General features: G+C 39.6%; 1 protein-coding gene across 1 annotated transcript in view; it reads right to left on the reverse strand.

The window, feature by feature from the left end:
• LOC134354771 (sterol O-acyltransferase 1-like) overlaps positions 1-22,938 on the reverse strand; it is a 75,889-nt gene that overhangs the window by 23,431 nt on the left and 29,520 nt on the right. The window contains exons 3-13 of the mRNA XM_063064002.1: positions 20,446-20,504; positions 14,718-14,863; positions 14,171-14,230; positions 13,868-13,975; positions 12,916-13,198; positions 8,920-8,995; positions 8,157-8,241; positions 7,425-7,470; positions 5,660-5,789; positions 5,177-5,274; positions 2,138-2,236 (exon numbers count right to left, since the gene is read on the reverse strand). Of these exons, the coding sequence (XP_062920072.1) occupies positions 2,138-2,236; positions 5,177-5,274; positions 5,660-5,789; positions 7,425-7,470; positions 8,157-8,241; positions 8,920-8,995; positions 12,916-13,198; positions 13,868-13,975; positions 14,171-14,230; positions 14,718-14,863; positions 20,446-20,504 (1,190 nt within the window). The remainder of the gene's footprint in view (positions 1-2,137; positions 2,237-5,176; positions 5,275-5,659; positions 5,790-7,424; positions 7,471-8,156; positions 8,242-8,919; positions 8,996-12,915; positions 13,199-13,867; positions 13,976-14,170; positions 14,231-14,717; positions 14,864-20,445; positions 20,505-22,938) is intronic.

Genomic DNA, 22,938 nt, shown 5'->3' on the forward strand with positions numbered 1-22,938 from the left:
TAGTCTCACCCAACCCCAGTGGAAAAAGCCTGCTTGGATTTACCCTTTCTATATCCCTCAATTTTGTATATCCCTATCAAATCTCTCTTCAATCTTCTATGTTCCATGGAATAAAATCCTAACCTCTTCAACCTTTCCCTGTACCTCAGGTGCTCAAGTCCTGGCGACATCCTTGTAAATTATCTCTGCACTCTTCCAATCTTACTTACATCTTTCCTCTATGTAGGTGACCAAAACCGCAGACAATATTTCAAATTGGGCCTCAGCAACATCTCATACAACTTCAATATAACATCCTAATTCTTGTACTCAGTACATTGATTTATGAAGACCAATGTGGCAAAAGCACTTTCTTCATGATGATAGCTACTTGCGACGCCACTTTCAAGGAATTGTGGATCTCTAGTCCCAGGTCCTTCAGTTCAACTGCACTCCTCAGTGCCCTGCTGATCACAGTGCAAGACCTATCCTGGTTGGCTGTCCCAAAGGGCAACACCTCACATTGTTCTGCATTAAATTCCACCTACCATTTTTCCAGCTGGTTCAGATCCTACTGCAAGCTTTGATAGCCTTCCTTGCTGTCTAATACAACCCCAACCTTGGTGTCATCAACAAATTTGCTGATTGTTTACTACGTCATCATTCAGATTGTAGATATCTATTCACAGGCTTCCAATCAAAAAGGTAACCATTTACTATCACTCTGGCTTCTGCGAGGCCAATGTCTAACCCAATTTACCACCTCATCTTGAATGCCAAGTGAATTAACCTTCTTGACCAACCGTCCATGTGACACCTTGTCAAAGGCCTTGCTGAAGTCCAAGCACAGTACTTTGCAGAAGACTTTGACACATGAAAGAAAATGATGTGAAGCGAGGATGCTTTCAAAGATAATGAAATGAAAAAATTCTTAAATATCAAAAATTACAGCAGCAAACAGTAAAAAAAAACTAAATCAAATCAGTATTTGGTGTGACCATCCTTTGCCTTTAAAACTGCATCAATTATCTTAGGTACACTGTCGTATAGTTTTATAAAGAAAATTGGCTGGTAGGTTGTTCCAAGAACCTTGGAGAACTTGCCACAGTTCTCTTGCAGAGTTTGGCTGTCTTGCTTGCTTCTGTCTCTCCAGGTAATCTCAGACAGCTTTGATGATATTGAGATCAGGACCCTGTGGAGGCCATTCCATCTTTTGAAGAACTCCTTGTTCTTCTTTCACTGAAGATAGTTCTTTATGAACTTGGCCATGTGTTTGGGGTTACTGCCCTGATCAGAAGCAACTTGGAACATTAGCCCTACCATGTTCAAACTTGAGTAGGCTTAACAACATCTTTCTCCAAAACCACTCCACCATCTGTTTAGGCATTCTGGTTCCCATCCCCCTGCATCTCTAGTTTAACACCCCCTACCCCCCACCATTTAACACCAGCAAGCCTTCCTGCTAGCATATTAATCCCCTTCCAGTTCAGGGAATTGTCCCTTCAATTCAAGCCCTATCTTATTTGGGAGCCCAATGATCCAAAAATCTGAAGCTCTCCCTCCTACACCAGCTCCTGAGCCATGTGTTAAACTGTATGATCTTCTCATTTCTGACCTCATTAGCATGTGGCACAGGTAGCAATCCTGAAAACACAACACTGGAGGTCCTGCCCTTTAACTTTGCATCCAACTCCCTGAAATGAATTTGCAGGACATCATCCTACCCAAGTCAATAATACCTCTATGGACCACGACCTCTGGCTGCTCCAGCTATAGCTGTAAACACAAGCAATCTAAATGTCAAAACTCTAATCTACATTGAAAACGGTGTATGAAGCTCCAGATTTCTACCAAAAGCATTGGTTCTTTAACCTCCAAATGCCAAAACACAAATCCTATTCTGAAACAGGATTAGGCAAAAAAGGTGGTTTCTATTTTCACATTAACTGACGTGTTCAATGTATGCTACTAGATCACAAGTCCTTCAGGCTCCTTCCACGTTCTAGAACCACAAGAGTGCACTCACTAAATCTGACTTTCAGTTAAGAATTCAGAGGGGGAATTACAATGCAGCACAAATGGTCAATTATTTTAGAGCAGGTGAATCAATTGCACCCCAGCTCCTCATACAAGCCAAGCAGGTCGAAATGTTCCTTACCCAGAGAAAGTCTCTGTAAGCATAATAGTACAGCCAGTCATGGACCACTACGTTCCAGGTCCGGTAATAGTTGGCAAAGGATGTGGAATTCCACCAGTCCTGAATGGAAATGGAAAAGACAAAATAAGGCTCAAAATCCAAAAATGATGTCTACTATAAGCCTACAGACTCTCACAGCTACCTGGACTATTCCTCTTCCCACCCTGTCTCTTGCAAAAATGCCATCCCCTTCTCGCAATTCCTCTGTTTCTGCCGCATCTGCTCTCAGGATGAGGCTTTTCATTCCAGGACAAAGGAGATGTCCTCCTTTTTTTAAAGAAAGGGGCTTCCCTTCCTCCACCATCAACTCTGCTCTCAAATGCATCTCTCCCATTTCACACACATCTGCTCTCACCCCATCCTCCCGTCACCCCACTAGGAATAGGGTTCCCCTGGTCCTCGCCTACCACCCCACCAGCCTCCAGGTCCAACATATTATTCTCCGTAACTTCCGCCACCTCCAATGGGATACCACCACTAAGCACATCTTTCCCTCCCCCCCCTTCTGCTTTCCTCAGGGATCGCTCCCTATGGAACTCCCCTATCCATTCGCCCCCCCCCCATCCCTCCCCACCGATCTCCCTCCTGGCACTTATCCTTCTAAGCGGAACAAGTGCTACACGTGCCTCCCTCACCACCATTCAGGGCCCCAGACAGTCCTTCCAGGTGAGGTGACACTTCAGCTGTGAGTCAGGTGGGGTGATATACTGCGTCTGGTGCTCCCGGTGTAGCCTTCTATATATTGGCGAGACCCGACGCAGGCTGGGAGACGGTTTCGTTGAACACCTACGCTCTGTCCGCCAGAGAAAGCAGGATCTCCCAGTGGCCATACATTTTAATTCCACGTCCCATTCCCATTCTGATATGTCTATCCACAGCCTCCTCTACTGTAAAGATGAAGCCACACTCAGGTTGGAGGAACAACACCTTATATTCCGTCTGGGTAGCCTCCAACCTGATGGCATGAACACTGACTTCTCTAACTTCCGTTAATGCCCCACCTCCCCTTCGTACCCCATCCCTTATTAATTATTTTTTTTTTTCCCTCTCTCTGTCCCTCTTGAGACTTCCGGTAGCGCTCATGGAGTGAAGTCGCGTTCTTGACTCGCTCCATTACCTCTGAGTTTTTTTTCTCTATGGTCAGCTATACTTTAATTAACCATTAAGGCATCAATTCTTATAATACTTTGAATTAAACTGAATTCTCCGACAACTGGATGATACTTAGATCTGCTATGTCTAAGAACGGGAAAAACGGCAAGGATGGTAAACCTCCGGTTAAACCGAAAGCTACGGATCTCCCCCCGACTGAATCACCGGTGACTTTGAAAGCTATATCGGAGTTAATTCAGAGGGAAATTTCAACCTCTGTTAGGGAGATGATTCGTACGGAAATTGCAGGCCCTGTTAAAGACCTGATTCATACGGAAATCTCAACTAATCTCCAGAAAATTGCCGATTCAATTGATAAGATGCAAACATTTATTGCGGAACATCAGTCGGCTATATCTGATCTTCAAAAATTCGCGCAACAAAGTGAGCTTAAGATGGGGAAAATCGAAGAAACAATTAATGTAATGAAGAAGAAACTTGACTTTTTGACTTTTAAAAATTCTGACTTGGAATCTAGAATGCGACGGCAGAATTTACGAATGATCGGGGTGAGGGAAGCTGTGGAATCTAACAACCCCATGAAGTATTTTTCTCAACTTTTAAAAGATGCATTCCCTACTGTATTTCCTGACCAACCACCGCTTCTGGATCGTGTTCACAGAATCCCATCATACTCGTCTAGGTCAGATAGACCTAGGCATGTTATCTTACGTTTTCATTACTTTCAAGACAAGGAGAGACTGTTTCGATTCGCTCGATCTAAAGGTTTCATTGATTTTTCGGATCTTAAGTTCCGATTCGTGGAAGATTTCAGTAAACCAATCTGGGACCAACGGGTTCGTTACAGATCCGTGATGTCGGAATTCTATAAGATGGATTTAAGACCAGCGCTGCTGTACCCTGCACGTCTAAGGATTCGCATGTCAGATGGAGCCCTTCGTTTTTTTTGATTCTCCATCGGATGCCCAGAGTTATCTGGATCAACTTTCATCTTCAACATCTTAATTGCTTTTTTTAAATTATCTCTCTGTCCCTCTTACTCATCCTCTGGGCTCCCCGCCCCCTTTCATTCTCCCACGATCCTCTCCCTTCTCCAGCCTCGTATCCCTTTTGCCAATCAATTTTCCAGCTCTTAGCTCCATCCCTCCCACTTCTGTCTTCTTCTATCATTTCCGATCTCCCCCTCCCACTTTCAAATCTCTTGCTACCACTTCTTTAGTCAGTCCTGACGGAGGGTTTCAGCCCGTAACGTCGACTGTACCTCTTCCTATAGATGCTGCCTGGCCTGCTGCGTTCACCAGCATTTTTTTTGTGTGTGTTGCTTGAACTTCCAGCATCTGCAGATTTCCTCATGTTTGCACTTTATTCAATACTTTGATTTGCCCAAGGCATAATTTATGATTCTTTACATTTGGTTCAAAGTAGTACTTAAGTAAAGCCCACTCTCACTGTTTACTAGTTACTTCTGCCATTGCTTTGTTCCCCACAATATTACTGATATCCAAAAATATTAAGGGGAATGAATGCAAATGGATGTGGGTGCATGAGCCAGAAGCCACCATTTCACTTTGAACTGCATACAACAGCATTTCCCCCATCTCAACCAATTTGCAGGAAGCATACAAACTGCAGTCAGCAAATTTCAGCCAGTATTTTAGAAAACACTTGCCCTATACTTATGGAGCCTACTTTTTTTGATGATGTGTAAGCTTTGTAGCAAAAAAAAAAGGCTAAAATGAAAGTACAGGAACTGAGAGATTTATACATGTGATTGCAAGCACTTCTGATGAAATGTATATACTGTTATCAACCCAAAGACATCAGATAGGATTAAAGTAACCACAGAACATTATGTGCATCCAAGAATTTAAAACGACCAAAGGTTACCTTATAAAACATCCTGTCAGCAAACTGCAGCATTTCAGCAAAGGCATTGAGCCAACAGTGGAGAAATGCAAAGAAAGCCAGGAACAGCACGAGCACACCTGAAAAACAAAGCCGTACACAACCTGTGATATTTGCCACAACTGGCGGGGTCTCAGTACATTTGCAAAATCCTTGACTTTAATCCCCAACCACAATTCACTCAACATTACAAGGGACATTTTAAATAATCTAAACCAGATACTGCTTTCACTTGCAATAAGTGAGTGAGATAAGCAGCTTCCTGCTTCAATTAAGAGGTTGAGTTAGCAGCACAGTTGACACTGGTCATCTTGAAGATTGGACCAAATATGTGACTGCTTCAGCTTCTTGATCCCTTTTGTTTTGGATTAAGTATTATGGGCGCAGTATTATTCACAATAAGCACCGATTACAATTGATATTTACAGGTGGTACTTTCAGGATGTGTGCAAGAACGATCCCTACCTGGTAAAATGGAGTTGAAAATGCAAAGAACCAGGACTTTCAAGCTGAATGGCTCTTGGCTAATGTTTCGGAACAATGGAATGCAAAGTCGCACAAAAATATAGTAAGCATAAAATAGGCAGCCCAACACCTGGAAAGAAATTTGAAAAGTTATAAAAATCAGCTGATGCTATTAAAAGAAATCCTTCTTTTATGCTATTTAACCAATGACAGCACTGCCACCTGCTAAGCAAGCCCAATACTACATTTATTGAAACTAAATGTGAAAGAAATATTGTGCCAAAGGCAGAAGTGACATTTGTAGATGTGTTGGACAATAAATACTTATGTTACCCAATTCTGGACAAAGTATTAATGAGTGAAATGCCATCTAGTTAGAATACAATGATTGAGTAATACAGTATTAAATGCAAAAACTCAGCATTATAAAAACAAAACAACATGCCCAGCTACCTTTTGCTGGATGGTCAATGGTCACAACATTATGTTGGAAACACCACCCGCCTCCCAATCTTTATTTTTGTTAGAATCTGGTTTTATATAAAACGCTTGTTCTCTGCTTCATTGCAAGTGAAAACAAAACTGCTTTCATCTGCTTAAATTAACAGTACAAAAAATGAAGCAGCAATTTGCGCTAATTTACATAAGTGGCCAGAGATCTTAAGTACTCCACAAACAAATCCAAGGGCCCTCATTCTACTCCAGGACCTCAGTTAGCACTAAGGGCATTCCTAGAAGCAAGAATGCTAATTGAATCGGCTCCCCAAAAAAAAAGGTTTAGACTTAAATATATGGAGATATATTATCAAAAGCATTATTTTTCTATCTTCATACAATAAATAAGGATGCATTGGGGATAAGAATAGGGTACTAGCAAAATATTTATTAAAAAGTAAAAAATACAAAGAAACTTAATACAAAGCATACTGACACTAAATTGCCAACTGCAATAGTACAAGCTAGAGAAAGTGAAAGAGGAGCAGCTGCTGAATGCGCCAGGCTATAGCTCACCCTAATGGGAAGATGGACCAGGATGTAACTCATCCCTCCTTAAAAAGAAGATCCAAGGTTAACGTTTTGCTCGTCTTTATTTCATACAATATTTATACCAAGAGAGCATTGAGCAGCACATTTTTCATCAACAGCTGCATTCCCAATCTTATTCTCTTAAAATAAGCTCATTACCTCATTGGTCCATGTCAAGACTTTATTAAGCTCAGGCACACCACCTCCACAGGAAGGTAAGCAGGGAGGGAAAGGCCAAGGGGCACTCTGCTTGGCTTGGGGAACTGAACACAAAGTGCTTGACAATGTTATTTTCCCATACCCACTAAGCAAAAAAAAAAGTGACCCAGTAATGTAATGTGGCATTTGTTATCCAAGCCCCTATTTTGTTTTCCAAATTACAGGTTCATACTCGAAGGCAGATCCCTTCACTCAGGTTTTCTCTGTTGATGAGTATAGGTTTCAGCATAATGTCTCCTGAAGTACTAACCACCAAAGCAGGTGCTTTAGACATTCCTGGCAGCCTGAAATCCAGTTGACACTTTTCTTCGTGACAGATAAATGCGCACAACAGAGCAACTTTCCCCAAATAATTTGTAAATGAAACTAGGAGGATATCTACAACACACAATGGTTTTCAGCCAGTCTAGGTACTCCCAGGCTGCCTGTTGCTCAGTGCTTACAGCTTCATTATTGATAAGAACTTTGCCCAAGCCACAGAAACACTGGAGTTTGTCAGAAATAACATGCCAAGTTTTACCTGTGCAAATTTTGTAGCAACATAGCTCCATCTAATTGTAGGATTCCTGTACCAAAGAAAATTCAATATTAGAAGGCAATAAATACAAAATATAAAGTTTTTGCTTCGATATTTCTATTCAATCTAAAGTGCAAATAGATTTTTTAAAAATTCTAGACTTTATGAAATCAAGAAACTTATGAATGTAACATAGCAATATTGATATTGGTCTCAGCTACTTCATGCCAACTGCAACTGAAACTTTTGTACCGTGAGGTAAAACAGTACAGATCAGATTAAGCTAATGCTGGGCTTGAGATTACAAGTACAATATAACCCGCAATATTGACTGATAGTCTTGTACCAAAATCCTCTGAGCCATTGTTTTTGAATTTGGTATCCCAGTTACAACAAGTGATACACTTCCAGAGTTGCTTTTACCAAAACAGAGAAGGATAGCTTTGAATGAAACTGGAACTCATTCTCCCAAAGGCTGCACCTGCTGGATGAATTGAAGTTGCCATCAAACCTGTATCAAAAGTTTGCGGGTAAGAATAATCAAGGACTATCAATGGAATTGACCTACAATTTATTCTATATCTTACTAAATGGGAGAACAGGTTTGAGCAAATGAATTGTGATAATCCAACATAAAGTAGAACAGTACTTCCGGAGATTGTATCCTATTTGTCTCCATTAGGTAAAGAACGTTAGCTGTCTTTACTGGAGCAGCTGTCAAAAACCAGTGCTTACCTGGGGTAGTTGTCCCGATAGATGAGAGTAGGAGCAAAAAGGAAGTAGAGGTAGTGGGAGAATTGCGGAACCTGCTGAATTCCACCTGAAATGAGGATTAGTATCTCAGATCATCTGAACAGAATTATGATAGGATAGAATTAAATAAGCTGGTAGGAATTCTTGAGTCATCAGATTTCTCATGACATAATTAATGCATCTAGCATGTTAATATTTTGTACAATATTGACCATCACTTCCTATAAGTGTGCAAGACATATTTAACATATTTTTCACAATTTGTCATTTTCAATCACTTGTTTCCTACAGCCGTTTCACACAAAGATTTGAAGTACAACAGGTCAGCATCATACAATGAAGTACTTAGACAATCTTAAACAGTGATGTATTGATTAAACAGACCAAGAATTAGATCTTCTAAAGCTTGTAGCTGCACTAGCATAATCAATAATGTCTTATAGGTTGGACCTGATGCACAATGAGCAACTAACCTTATAGTTTGAGGGAGGTAGGATCAAAAAGTCAAAGACAAACCCAGTGGGAACTAAATTTGTGGGAGCATTAAGACAAGATTGGTTATCAGCTATTTACATCCTATCATAGAGCAGTCAGTTAATTAACACAAGTCTCAGCAGAAAACATTAAAGGACATTTTTAAATATGAAAAAAATCACTTCCCTGACTTCAAATAACTGTTGTTTGTGCAATTCCAAGTTATTAGCCCAAGCCAGCAGATATCAAAACACGACACATTCATACTCACCATTTCTCTCTCTGCTCACTGCCACTCTACTATAGTTCTCCCGTACAAAGGAATGTGCTTTCATCATCAGGCGGACCTAAAGCAATCAAAACCAAAGGTCAAACCCCAAGAGTTTCACTTAGATCATGTAACAGTACTGCGAGAGATCTCAAACATTTTGTATTTGTCTTCCCAAATACGTGTACTCTGATGTCAACCTCCATTTACGAGGAGTAAATTTAATTCATGACCAAGACGACAGGTGTAGTTCATTTCCCCATCTAAATGGGGGCGAGGACGATGAAGGCATGATGCAGGAGTGTGTGGTTAAGTTACTGGAGCATCAGGTGGATCAGCAAAAAGAGTTATCCAATAACATGGGCTCAAATTAAGACAGGGAATTTAAATTCAAGGAATTAAATGATGACAGTATGAAGATAAAAAGACTTAATTCATATATTGCTCAGGGAAGAATATATGCCAGCCTTGCCTGGTCTAACCTACTGAACAGCCAACTGCTGATTTAGTCTTTTCCTAAATCCAAGATCGGCCAGTAAGTATTCATTTTACCAAACAAAAAGGACGCAGAATGTGTGAAGTTGACTGACACCATCATGTGGTATGCAAAGGACAAAAGCAAGAATCTGAAATGACTGACATGCAATCCCTTTCAACCATCCACACAACCTTCACATAGGAGATTCCCTGCATACAGGACAATGACTGCTAAGCGAACAATACCATCCAAATATACTACCCTGTGGCATGACTGTCCCTGTATCTTTGTGAAGGTGGAGAGGCAGCAGCGAATGTAAGAATGCCACAATCACTGCAAATCAACAATATAAATGGTGCCAAGAGTTTCTGGAAATGCAAGCATTTGAGAACATTTGCAGCAAGTAAACAGTTGTTAGTACAATGAACTGCTCCAGGGGAGGCAGAAATTCAGGGGTCACAGAACAGAAAAAATGTTTTATGTCTAAATTTTGTTGCATTCCAGTCATCAAAAAGCTTCATTAAAAAAAAAGCCTTAGAACTACACACTCTTTTAGCTAGTGTACTGATCCTTGTACTTGCTGCGGAATACTGTACAATACTAAGTGCCAGTGAATTACAATTGCAACTTGTTATTTATGTTAAAATAGAGGATACTTGCTTTGCTGCAAAATAAGTACTTGCAGTCTGCCATGGACAGATGAAAAGGGTCTATTCTACAGCATTCTATTCAATGTTCAAGTGTTAATTTATACATATGTGCAAACTTCAGTAACTAATCAAAATGCAGACCTACATAGACATGAAACAACCACGGACCATTTCTGTACAGAGCTCCAAGTTCAATCACATGCCTCCATCTACCCTTTCTCAATGAATATATCAGCATAAGCCTTCTAGTCTTTAATTTTTCATTTTGATCAAACTATCCCGTAAAATGTATCCCAAGTTCCCATTCATGTTCACTGCTATCTGACTGTACAAATATACAACCAAACAAAACAACATTCCTCTGGACCACGGTGCACCCACACAACATACAGTGCACAGCACATGAAAAATATTACCATAATTAAAGTGAAATAAATAATTCAAAACACATGTAGTATGCAGCATGGGCAAACAGTCAAGACCTCAGTGGTGGCAGGGTCATCATCAGTCAGTCAGACTGAGAGAAGAAGCTGTTACAGAGTCTGGCAGACCTAGTCCTGATGCCCCCGTACCTCCCCTCCTGCCAGTGGTTGGTCAAATTATTGTGGGATGAGTGGTAGGAATCCTCAACAATGTTTTAGGCCCCTCATCTGCAACACTCCAGGTAAATATCACCTGGGGCAGGGGGAGAGAAGAGGGAGACCCTGATAATCCTCTAGGTGGTTTTTACTGTTTTCTTGCAGTCTCATTCTTGCAGCATCCGTACCACACAATGACGTGGCCAGACAATACACTTTTGATGATGTTCCTGTAGAAGTTGTTAAGAATGGGGCGGGGGGGGGGTGCAGAAGTAGCCTCAGTCTTCTCAGGAAGTGTAGACACTGCTGTGCCTTCTTAACTAGTGGGGAGGTGCTTTAAGTCCAAGTTAGATCATCTATTATGTGCACACCAAGGAACCCTGTGCTCTTCACCCTCTCCATGATGTACAATGATGTACAATGGAGAGTGGTCAACCTGTGCCTTCCCGAAGTCCACAGTCATTTCTTTTGTCTTATCCACGTTATGACTCAGGTTGTTACTCTTGCACCATTAAACAAGCCTCTCTACCTCCTTTCTGTATGCCGACTCATCATCGTTGCTGATGAGGCCAACCAGTGTAGTACCATCAGTGAAATTGATACACGATTTGAGCTAAATCTGGCAGTGCAACTGAGAGTCAGTAGCAGGCTGAGCAGGCAGCCCAGGAGGCACTCCTTTGCAGGAGTGCTCAGCATGTTTGAGCTTGAGGTGTTGCAGGCAACTTAGACTGATTGGGGGCTTTCCACCAGGACTACCAAGATCCAGTTAGAGAGAGGAGTGTCAAGTCCCAACAAGGATGGTTTACCCACCAGCCTGAGGAATGACTTTTAAATGTTGAGCTAGTCAATGAACAACACAGTGATATATGAGGCATTGCTTTCTAGGACAGAGTAAAGGGACAAAGCTATGGCATCAGCAGCTGATTGGTATGAGCCATAGCTGAAACTGTAAAGTGTTCAGTGTAGCTGGAAGGTGGAATTTTATAATGATCCATTACCAACTGCTCAAAGCACTTAATGATTGTTGAAATCAGTGCCACTGGCCAGTAACAGTTTAGACCATTGCTCTCTTGGAACAGTGGCGGTCTTGACGCCTGCAGAGACAGTGGACTGCTTCAGAGAGATATTAAAGGTGTATCATTCCCTTCAGTCACATCTTGCAGTATCAAATTCCTCATTATGCAATATGACAAATGCAGTTTCTTCTGAAGTTCTCCATCTGATGTCTGCCCACCATCTTACTGGGTGCCTCTAGTGTTGCACTTCCCTGCAATTGAAATCGCTCACTAACATGTACACCAAAAATTTTTTTTCCCCTTTTTATATAAAGGGATCTCCATAATGTTGAGGTTTTATGTCTTTTACAGAAAGGTGCCATGATCTTTGTAATATTTTCCTCTTCTCCAGATTCATTCACCTTTATGGGATGTCCACCAGAATTGCATGCCGTCACAATTCAACAAATAATCACTTCTGAAAACCATCCCTCCAGTAATTCACCTTCAAATTAGGTTTCTTCTTGCATTGAAAGTAGCATCTTAAAACTATTTATGATGATCTATGTACTTTTTGAAATGGACACTCCAGAGGCAGTTACAGCAGTAAGGAATTAAGTTACAACTCCAATCCAAAACTGAGAAATGTTGTCAAGTTTTCATTCCCAAGCAAGTTGAATTCAAATTCAATCCAAAATTGTGCTGCGTTACTACTTAGCTGGGAATGATGATGAAAAGTAACTTCTTTTGATTCAGAATTTGGACCTTCTCATTTCAAGATTTTTCCTGCTGTTAGCTTCCAATCAAACATAAAATGCTGCATACAGTGTAAATTACATTATTACAAATATGGCTATTCAACAGTTCACCAATGAGGACAAGTGAACTTGTGAGTTTCAAATGACAAGTATCACTGACACTGTGTGGTGTACTTAATATGAAATGAAATGAAGCATGTCTACAATAACTCTCAAATAAGTGTACATGAAATAGCTATCCATACACCAAAAGTCACAATCTCTCTAGATAACCACCAAAAGTAATTCACCATCTCCCAATAAAAGATTTGTTTTAAGATTAATTCATATATTTTGCAACATCAAAGTTTATCTTCCTCCAGTATGACTCCCCAACAACAACTCTTGTATTGGTACCAAAGCTACTGGATCAAAAAGCTCACTGACCAAATGACCATGATTTTAGAAATGGTACAGGTTCAAGGAGACATCTCCCTTCATTTGACATGAAAAAAAATCTGTGGTAATAAAGCATCATTTAAGACTTCAAAAATTACCCACCTGTTCCAAGATAACGATGAAGCGGGAAGCAGGAGGTAGCTGAAAATGGATGACAGTATAGACTGGGGCAGCCCACAGTCCCAGTGTCTGAAATGACAAGAACAAGACACCATAGAACATTGTCCGCAGAACCTTGTGTTTTGCTGCCTGGTATCCTGATGCCCACAACAGAAATAAACCATATGGAATGAGAAGTGTAGACAGGAACATACAAATCCAAGTGGAAATGACAATTGGGAATCTCCCAAAGGCATAAACCAATAGATCGAAGTCAAGGACCAGCCTGCACAAAAAAAAAGAATAGTACATCAAAATCCATATACAATCAGGTTTAGAAAGCTTCCTAATAAAGTTGTTCATGCAGCTTACCACTACCTTCAAAGTCAACTAGAGTTAGCTTTATTCATTGCCATTGATGTTGCCTGACCTGCTGAGTTCCTTGAGCATCTGATGAGTGTTGCTTGGCATTAGCTTTGCTAGTTGTAACTATACCTCAAGAATGAAAAACTACAGAAGTTGACTCAACTGTGAGCTGTTGTAGCATTCCTATATTACTATTAGGGGCTATATCCAATGCTGATTACACTCAACAGGAACCTCAGTAAGCCTTTAACAGGCACAACATTTTCTGTCTCCTCAAACTGAAAGAGTTCATTTCAATTTGATAAAACAACAGCTGCGTGTACAGTTGAAAGTCAGGCAGAAAAAAAAATGCATGCTTGAAGTCACACTTTATTTAAAGTGTTATTTTCTCAATCCAATCTCCTATTTTTAAATCAAGGCTTCTAATCCAGTCGTCAAAACATAGCTTTGCTCTAAACCTTTAGAATATTCCACATTATTGGACTTAAGTGTCCTTCAGCATTTTAATTTCAGTAGACACTTAGAAAAAAAGCAAACATTATTAAAATACAGACTTGTCTTTTTGGCACTTTTTCTCCCAAATTCTTACCTTCCTTCATCGATGAAGTCCATCACCAGGGTACTGACTATAAACAGAATCAGTAAAGCGATGAACATATGATAAATGGTTCGGATGTGATTCACTTGGAAGAGTTCACTAAGGAAAAGAGAAATAGGGCTTAATATGGAGGTGTATTATAAACACAATTGCGCAGTGAGCTCAAAAATATGTCCAGATCCACATTGCCATAATTTTATAATACAACTTTATCAAAAAAAAGTCATAGCTGCTTTTATCAGTTTTCCTAATCTTGACAGCTGAAATTGCATCTCATTCTAAAACAATACTTACTCAAGCAGAGATCGACGAGACATGAAGTGCTTTCCCTTTTCTGGGGGTGCCCTTGTCTGTCTGTGAACAGATACATTTACTGTAATTAGAGCCCAGTGGCACAACATAGTTATCCGGCGAATATGAACAATGTCTAAAAAGTAGAGAAAAATAAAAACTAATGCAATGAGTGGACGAGCAGTAAACAAAATAGAATTCACACTTTATTTCATCACAAGTAACTTTACTATTCTTCACCACCTTCTCTCAAGGCTCCAGAAATAAGACAAACAAGAGAAAATCTGCAGGTGCTGGAAATCTAAGTAAAACACAAAATGCTGGAGGAGCTCAGCAGGCCAGGCAGCATCTATGGAAAGAAGAACAGTCGACATTTTGGGCTGGGCCTGTTGAGTTCCTCCGGCATTTTGTGTGGGCTGTCCAGAAATACATATTGAGGTTACAGGTTGTTTTCTGAAATCAGCACCCAGGAGGTACAAAGGACTAAGACAATTCTGGAATAGGAAGCTCAGTGTTAGCACAGATCAAGATACATTTTATCACTTCTTACCTGTTAGCCATAACTGCATGATCTTTAGTCATAGATGCAGACAAGAAAGGAGTAACAGAGGGGTCCAAGGTAGTAGATTCAATCAAATCGTCCACAAAATGGTTAAAATGAGAATCAAACTGTTTCAATAAATCAGTCTTCATTTGCTATAGCAAACAACAAATAAAGTTAATGACAGAAAAGGCTCTCAAATTTGTTGAAACACTGCCTTTTGAACACAATTTGCAGTTAGGTGGATTTAGTGAACCTACTGCTATCGAAAAAATGGAGACAATGGGATAATTCACCTATCACACCCACCGATGAAGAACACTGCTATAATAAGAGATAGGTTTTAAAGCACAGTTCTAAACCTACCCTTCGCTTGCACATTTGACTGGAGATATCACTCTGGAGAAAATATTTCTGTAGTCGGCCACAAGTTCTATTTGCTGTGGTTCACAGACTGTCTGCAATAGTGTCCTAGTAAATACACCGGTTAAATTTATTCTTGCCAGCCCTGTCTTAAATTTTTCTGAGGTTAATAGAGTGATCATTGCAAAATAACATCTGGAATAAATATGCAGCATGAAAACCACTATGCCACTATCCCTACAAAGGGCAAGTTTGGTAATGTGATGGGGATTCAGGGGTTAGATTTTAAAAGCTCCATTCTTCTTTCCTTTTAACAATTCATAACAAAATATCAACTAGTTTCCAATGAATTGACAATGACAGTCAACACTACCAAAGTCAGAATCAAAAGATTAGAGATTATAGCCAATTCTCAAGACTTAAACTCAAACCCTCAATGATACCCTCAGTACAGTTTTAAGAGCTCAATGAGTGAAGACAGTCCTTCAGTTGAGCTGCTGTGTATGCCCTCTTGGATGGCTGCAATATTACGAAAAGGCAAATATGTCAGATTCTGCATTGCTAACATGGTTTTTCCATGAATCTAGCCGACATAAAGAAATGAGAAGTTTTACACATGAAAGTTATAGAAAAAGGCATAAAAGATAAGTGGATTCACTTATTCCCAGGGTTAGAGGATTAGAGGATTTGATGATTTGAGGAATTTAAAACCAATATTGGCAAGGATGTTCACAGGAGTCTAGGAGTTGAAATCAAAGAAAAATTAATACCCAGTTAATTTAGATAACTGGAAAATTGGAGCTCAATGTGATAAAAAGCATAGAGTTCAGAACAGAAATGCATACAAAGGAAATCATTTCAGAGCATCATGTGATGACATCAATACTCGTGTCTCTACATTGAACCACAAAGCTTGAGGTAAGAGCTGTTTCTATTCAATGAAGCAAAATGGTCAACAGCTGTGGTTTGTATCACTCCCCTGGCCATTTTTAAATTAAGGTTTGAGGAAGCTAAGGGAGCTATATAACCCTACAGTTTTTAGACTAAAGGAGGGGCATATGTTAGAAATACTTGATACAAAATCACTGACCTAAAATATCAAGTACATCAAAGTTATCCAACACAAGTACTTCGAGCATTTCTACGTTACATTTAATATAGTTCTCAAACAACCCAAAGTGGAGAATTAATGGAACAAAACAAGGCCTTGCCTAGAAGAGCTTTCTTCATTTAATGTTCTTATCCTCTCTCCATTTATTTCTGCTTCAGGCTGTAAACCTAATTTGCAAGAGGGAACTGGCACAGTAAAATCGAAATTATCTGCGTACTTCCTCTTCAACTGTAGCATGTGATTGCAACATTAGGTCACATGAATAAAAAACTGACCTATCAAAGTTGCTCCAGTTCAGATTTGGTGCTAATGGTGTGGAGCTTTGATGGAATTGAAAAAGTAATTATAACAGGGCTAAATTTCACTCAAGGACTCAAGTTGTCTGAAGTCTTTAAGAATGATTAGTGTTTAGGAGCTATAAAAACATTGTAAGTCAATCTCTTGCCAAAGTATCCTGATTAACCCTCTTGTTACTTGATCAAAGAATTCAATAGATTATCAAATATGGACAATCCAAGAGTTATTCTTCATCCAGCAACTGAGAATTAAATTTGGTCCTTGAAAATAGTCTCCAGTGATTTTTCACACCATTAATTTGTCAAGTTAGCAAGTTTATTCCTGCACTAACTTTTGAACAGCACTTTATGTCATTTTGTAATTCTCCACTTATCTGGCCTATTCCCAAATCCCTGGAGTTCAAAGACTTTCTAACTAATCCTAAATTCCACCAGCAACACAGCAACTAATCCAACAGAACAAAGGAACATAAAAGGTTACAGAGGCTGCACAACAGAAGAGCAACTTCTTAATGTTGAATGACAACATATTCAGCACCTTTTTCCTTTCATATACCTCTAGCTCCCACTCTATAACATGAACTTTATCCTCTTGTGAATGGCCAACTGACCTCTATAGTCGAAGCTTTCAGTTGACTATGCAGAAAAATTTTAAAAGCATCCTAAGACAATCAGTGGAATAAACAAATACTTTGAAATCTGATTTTAATCATTCTAAATATGCAAAATTTACAAAGACCTGTACTGCTCATTCCACATAAAACTAAACAAGATTTGGAGCCAATGCTTGTTAAGAATTCTCTCCACTTCTGACAACCCTTTCGTCATGGATGTAATAATGACCAAAGCACTTAGCAACACTATCCTTAATGAAAGAATTAGGGGAAAATAAGTAAGAAGGTAAGGGAAAAGGATACAAAAATCAAATTCCAAGACTTAAGTTCATTTGCAATTAGTCATCCATGATGACTAGCAACTTTGTAGAGTCCTCAACTTTGACTCAAATCAATGACCCACAGATTCAAGACTGCTTTTGTCACTTTTCAAAAATTACTGCTGTGTGCTCTTCCATAGTAGAAACATCTAGTTACCACTTCTATTTATACATCTTCCAGATTTCCTTCAAATCAATTTTCAACATGTACTTGTGTTTGATACAGAGGAGATAACTGTCCTCCACATTAAACACACAGTACATGTTCACAAAGATCCAATGTCACTTCATTCCTTAGTTGAAAAGATGCAGACACTTGTACACTTTCCTGAACACCAAGAAGCCAAGATAGATTATTGCTGCTTTCTATCAACCTCCTGTTCCGGGTTCAAGTCAAAGGAAATGAAGAGCAAACCTGGATGGTATCAAGTAACTACAACACAATCATTTAACCAGATTATTGGTTAAACTGCAAATGGTGAAGATTATCCAAATATACAATGGGACACTGATTAAGCAGAGAATTGGGTGGAGGGATGAGTGTAATTTAATCACAAACAAGAGAAAATCTGCAGATGCTGGAAATCCAAACAACACACACAAAATGTTGGAGGAACTCAGCAGGCCAGGTAGCATCTACGGAAAACAAGAGTACAGTCAACATTTCAGGCAGAGACCCTTCAGCGGGACTGGAGAGAGAAAAAAAGATGAGTAGATTTAAAAGGTGGGGGGGGTGGAAGAGGGAGAAACACAAGGTGATAGGTGTAACTGGGAGGGGGGAGGGGTGAAGTAAAGAGCTGGGAAGTTGATTGGTGAAAGAGATACAGGGTTGGAGAAGGGGAGAGGACCGACGGCCATCAAAGGAAGAAAGGGGGAGGTGACCTGCCTCAATGACTCGTGTCCAGTAGCACTTACATCAACTCAACTGTGATGAAGTGCTTTGAGGGGTCGGTGATGAAACACATCAACTCCTGCTTCAGAAGCGACTTGGATTCATTCCAATTTGCTTACTGTCACAACAGGTTAAAATCAGATGCATTTCTTCAGCTCTGGAACATCTGGACAGTGAAGACTCATATTGACCACAGCTCAGCATTCAATACTATCATCCCCCAGATTGCCTCATTTGCAGACCCCAGTCAGTTCCGATTGGCAACAACATCTCCTCCATAAATTTCATCAGCAAAGGTACACCACAAGGCTGTGTGCTTCGCCCCCTACTCTTCTCACTTTATACCTATGGCTGTGAGGTTAAGTACAGATCCAATGCTATATTAAAGTTTGCTGACAATACCACTGTCAGTGGCCAAATCAAATGAGGTGCTGATTCAGTATATAGATGGGAGATTGAAAATCTGGTTGACTGGTGCCACAACACTAAACTCTCACTCAATGCCAGCAAGACCAAGGAGCTGGATATTTACTTCAGGAGGAAACCAGAGGTCCATGAGCCAGTCTCCTTTTGGGGAAACAGAGGCGAAGAGGATCAGCAACTTTAAATTCCCTAGTGTTATCACCTCATAGGTTCCATCCTGGATCCTACAGGTACGTTGTATTATCAAGAAAGCACAGCAGCACCTTTATTTTCTTAGAAGTTTGCATAGATTTGGCAAGACATCTAAAAGTGTGACAAACTTCTGTAGATGTGTGGTGGAGAGTATATTGACTGGTTACATCACCAATACCCTTGAATGGAAAATCAATACAAAAGCAGTGGATACAGTCCAGTCCATCACAGGTAAAGCCCTCCCCAGCGATGAGCACATCCACATGGAGCGCTGTTACAGGAAAGCAGCATCCATCATCATCCAGGCCATGGTCTCTTCTCACTGTTGCCATCAGGAAGGTGGTAGAGGAGCCCCAGGACCCACACCACCAGGTTCAGGAACAAATATCCCCAACAAGAGGGGATAACTTCATTCAACTTCACTCACCTCAACACAACCTACGGACTTACTTTCAAGACACTTTATCTGATGTTCTCAATATTTTTTACTTATTTATTATCTTTCTTTTTATTTGTAGTTTATTGTCTTTTGCACAATGGTTGTTTGTCCATGTGGTGTGTGTCTTTCATTGTTTCTATTGTGTTTTAATGTTTACTGTGAATGCCTGCAAGAAAAAATGATCTCAGTGGTTTACATAGTGACATATGCATTTTGATAACAAATTTACTTTGAACTTTGCATTACACGTTTCTTTTGCAATTCTTTTGTTGATTTGACTGTAGGAATAGGAGGCTAGAGACCTGAATTTTTTTAAAAAATCTAATAACATGTCAAACTTGGTTTACCAGGTTAAGGGTGATCTTGAACAGTTTACAAATCACTGGAAAAGCTAAAACACAATTCATTAAATGAGGTTTTTAAACTGATAAAGACTTACATTAGAAGTGTTCCTACCCTGAAGCATTTTACAGCCAATTAGGTACTTTAAAATACATACACTGTCGTTGGACAATGCACCTGTAGGTCTATGTGGACTTGGTACGTCAACATTTCTCCATCATTATTGGAACAAAATCCAAGGTAGGGCAGAAAGATAGTGTCGCAGTTTAACAGAATGCTTCACAGCATCAGTGATAAGACGATTGGGACTGAATTCCTGCTGCTGTTTGTAAGACACTGGAGAAGTTCTCCCCGTGACCTCATGGGCTTCTTCCCACACTTGAGAGATGTATGGGTTAGGGTTAGTTAGTTGAGGCCGTGCTATGTTGGCACCAGAATCATGGCAACACTTGCAGTCTGCACCTGGCACATCCTCTGACTGTATTGGTCATTGACAAAAGCAACATTTCAATGCATGACAATTAAAGCCAATCTTTAAAAAAAATGATTCCATGGGACAATGCAAGTACCTTCACTACGTGACTGTTATGGTTCAACACTATTTCAAAGACAAGAAATGTTGCCTTGCAAGTGACAACCTACCCCAATCCCACTCTAGGTGAACAGGCACAGGAGCATCAGAATATAAAGCCTGGGCAGAAAAAATTTATAAATCAAACAATGCCTGAGTTATTCAAAACTTTACCTCAGCCTTCAGCTTCAGTTGTATCTTTTTATTGATTGCATAGTCAGCATCTACTTTTCCTGAAAGAAAACAAAGATTCATGTAAACTCAAACAGAATGAGGTGCACTTGAAGCAATTAGGGTAAACTATTTGGTGGGGTGGGGGGGCAAGGAGACAAAAAAGAAAAACGTCCACAAAATAGCTACTTCAGTTAAAATCCTACAATTTCTTAATTATGAGTGAAAATGTTTCTTGGCAAGATAGCAAGTTCATAGGCCACTCTAAACTCTCTAGTACAGGGACGGCGAAACTATGGCATGCATAAAAACTTTCTTTGCAGATGGCATGCAGTGCCACTGTTCAAATTCAAAAAAATATTCTCACGCCGGCTTGGCGTCAGCTAGGTGGTTCAGATTAGCCGACATTGGATGCTACTTGTGAAATCCTCACAGACCCTGACATACAGATCTGCATTGGATAGTAAACAGCTGGGCCAGTTACCATTAGCTTCACTCTGCTTTTGTTTTAGTTGTTGTACGAGAGTGAGCACTGGATATTCAGTGATAATAGTGGTCCATACTGTATGTAGTTCAGCATCCATGAATATTCATGTGAGTTATTGTTTTCAGTAATGAACATGGCCAGGTCTAATTATAGTAGTATATTTACTGATGAAACTAATGACACGTGCACAACTCTCAAAACAACCAAATACAAGCCAGATATAAATATTTGTAATTCTTAAACATTTGTCACTGAATAAACAAAAGTCACCACTGGAGAGTAAAGTGTGTTTATTTTCCTTTCCTTGATCTTTTATGAATATACATCAAAGCTTACAATTTTTACACTCATATTTCTATATGAGGCACAATAACAATTCTATGTGGAAATATTTTCCATTGTCTTTTTAAAAGATGACTAGTGTAACAGGTTTTCTAAAATACTTCATTTGTTTCAATTTGTCTGTTATACTTTTATTAATAAAATAATGAATACATGTAAATAAGCAACAGGACTCATGCTTTTTCCTTTAAAAAAAACTCCATAATTATGCTCAAAATTACCATGGAATGTGAGAGAATTTTTTTTTAAGCAAATGGTTGCCAATTCAGGCACACACGCTCCTACCCTGGTATGTCAGAGATAGGTAGAATCTGGAGTGAAATGATGGAAATGTGGAGAGAATGCATAACGGGGTCTCAACCCAGTGCAGGCTCAGTGGGTCAAAAAGGCCAATTCCATGCTGTTATACAATGAAATTAAAACTTTCTTTAAAGGCTCAAAGAAACTGGCCACTAATTAATTTAATTAATATTCAGACCGTAGGGTCCTTTTGGCATTAGAAATCTGACAGGATTACACAAGGGCTGAATTGCCCCCATGCTATATAATATCCAAGTATGACACAATGGGTCATCAGTAAATTAAAGCATCTTAGAAACCCACAGTCCACAAAGGAACTCAAATCAATTAACAAATAATTTGAAGCAAGATTTTTTTCGGAATTCTTAATATTAAAATTGCAAAAGCTACATTAATCTTTATTTGCTAATATTTGGTGTTATGTGATGCAACAGAAAAAGAGATATGAAATTAGCTTGCGGGTAGCTGCCATTTTAAATTATGAAGCAGGTCAAACCTCAGTCCAGTCACTTTGGTTTTAAAAACTTAGGAGAAATAACCCCCAATTACAACATTTGAATGAACAAGAATTCTTCGTGATTACTAGTTGCTGTAATGGCAAGACTACATATTTATTAGGCCAGTATGATCTTAATGAAGGGCAACAAATGAATTAATTAAAGGGATTCTTGCAGTTTTAGTAAGCCTACTGGAAAATAGAGATTTCTTCTGCTGGTACACAAATGTTGAAGTAGAATGCATAATAGTACAAAACATTAGCTGGACTACAGCTAGATTACTGTGTGCAGTCCTGGTTAACATACTAAAGGAAGATGGTAGTGGACAGCAGGATAAGATTCACTAGGAAATTGCCTGGGATAGAGCATTAATAAGCAGAGGCTGATAGGCTGGTTTGTCTTCCTTGGGGCAGAGAGGACTAAAGTTGGATCCAACAGTGAGTGTAGACAGCTGGGAAGTTCCCCTTCCCCTCTCAGAGTTGAGGCATCTAACACTAGAGTGCATTGGTTTTAGCTAAGAGCCGAGAGAATTAGAAGAATTTTTCACCCAAAGGACAGCTGATATCTTGAACTTATTGTTCGAAGAGATGGCAGATTCAGATATTTAGTTGAGTATTGGAAATGCAATGGTATAGCAAGCTATAGACCAAGTGCTGGAATAAAGGACGGGTATCAATGGACACAGGATGGCTGGCAAAGAGAGTGGGCCAGAGCATACAAATGAATGGAACGGAATTTCATGAGACTCATTAATGTCTGGGAATTCAGATTATCACCAACATCTGAATTTGATATACAAATTTCAAATGCTGATTATGATCCAACCTTGACAAAGATTATTTTTCCTCACCCACCAATGCTCACCTTATA

This window comes from Mobula hypostoma, chromosome 12 (genome assembly GCF_963921235.1).
Source record: "Mobula hypostoma chromosome 12, sMobHyp1.1, whole genome shotgun sequence".
In the NCBI taxonomy this organism is placed as follows: Eukaryota; Metazoa; Chordata; class Chondrichthyes; order Myliobatiformes; family Myliobatidae; genus Mobula; species Mobula hypostoma.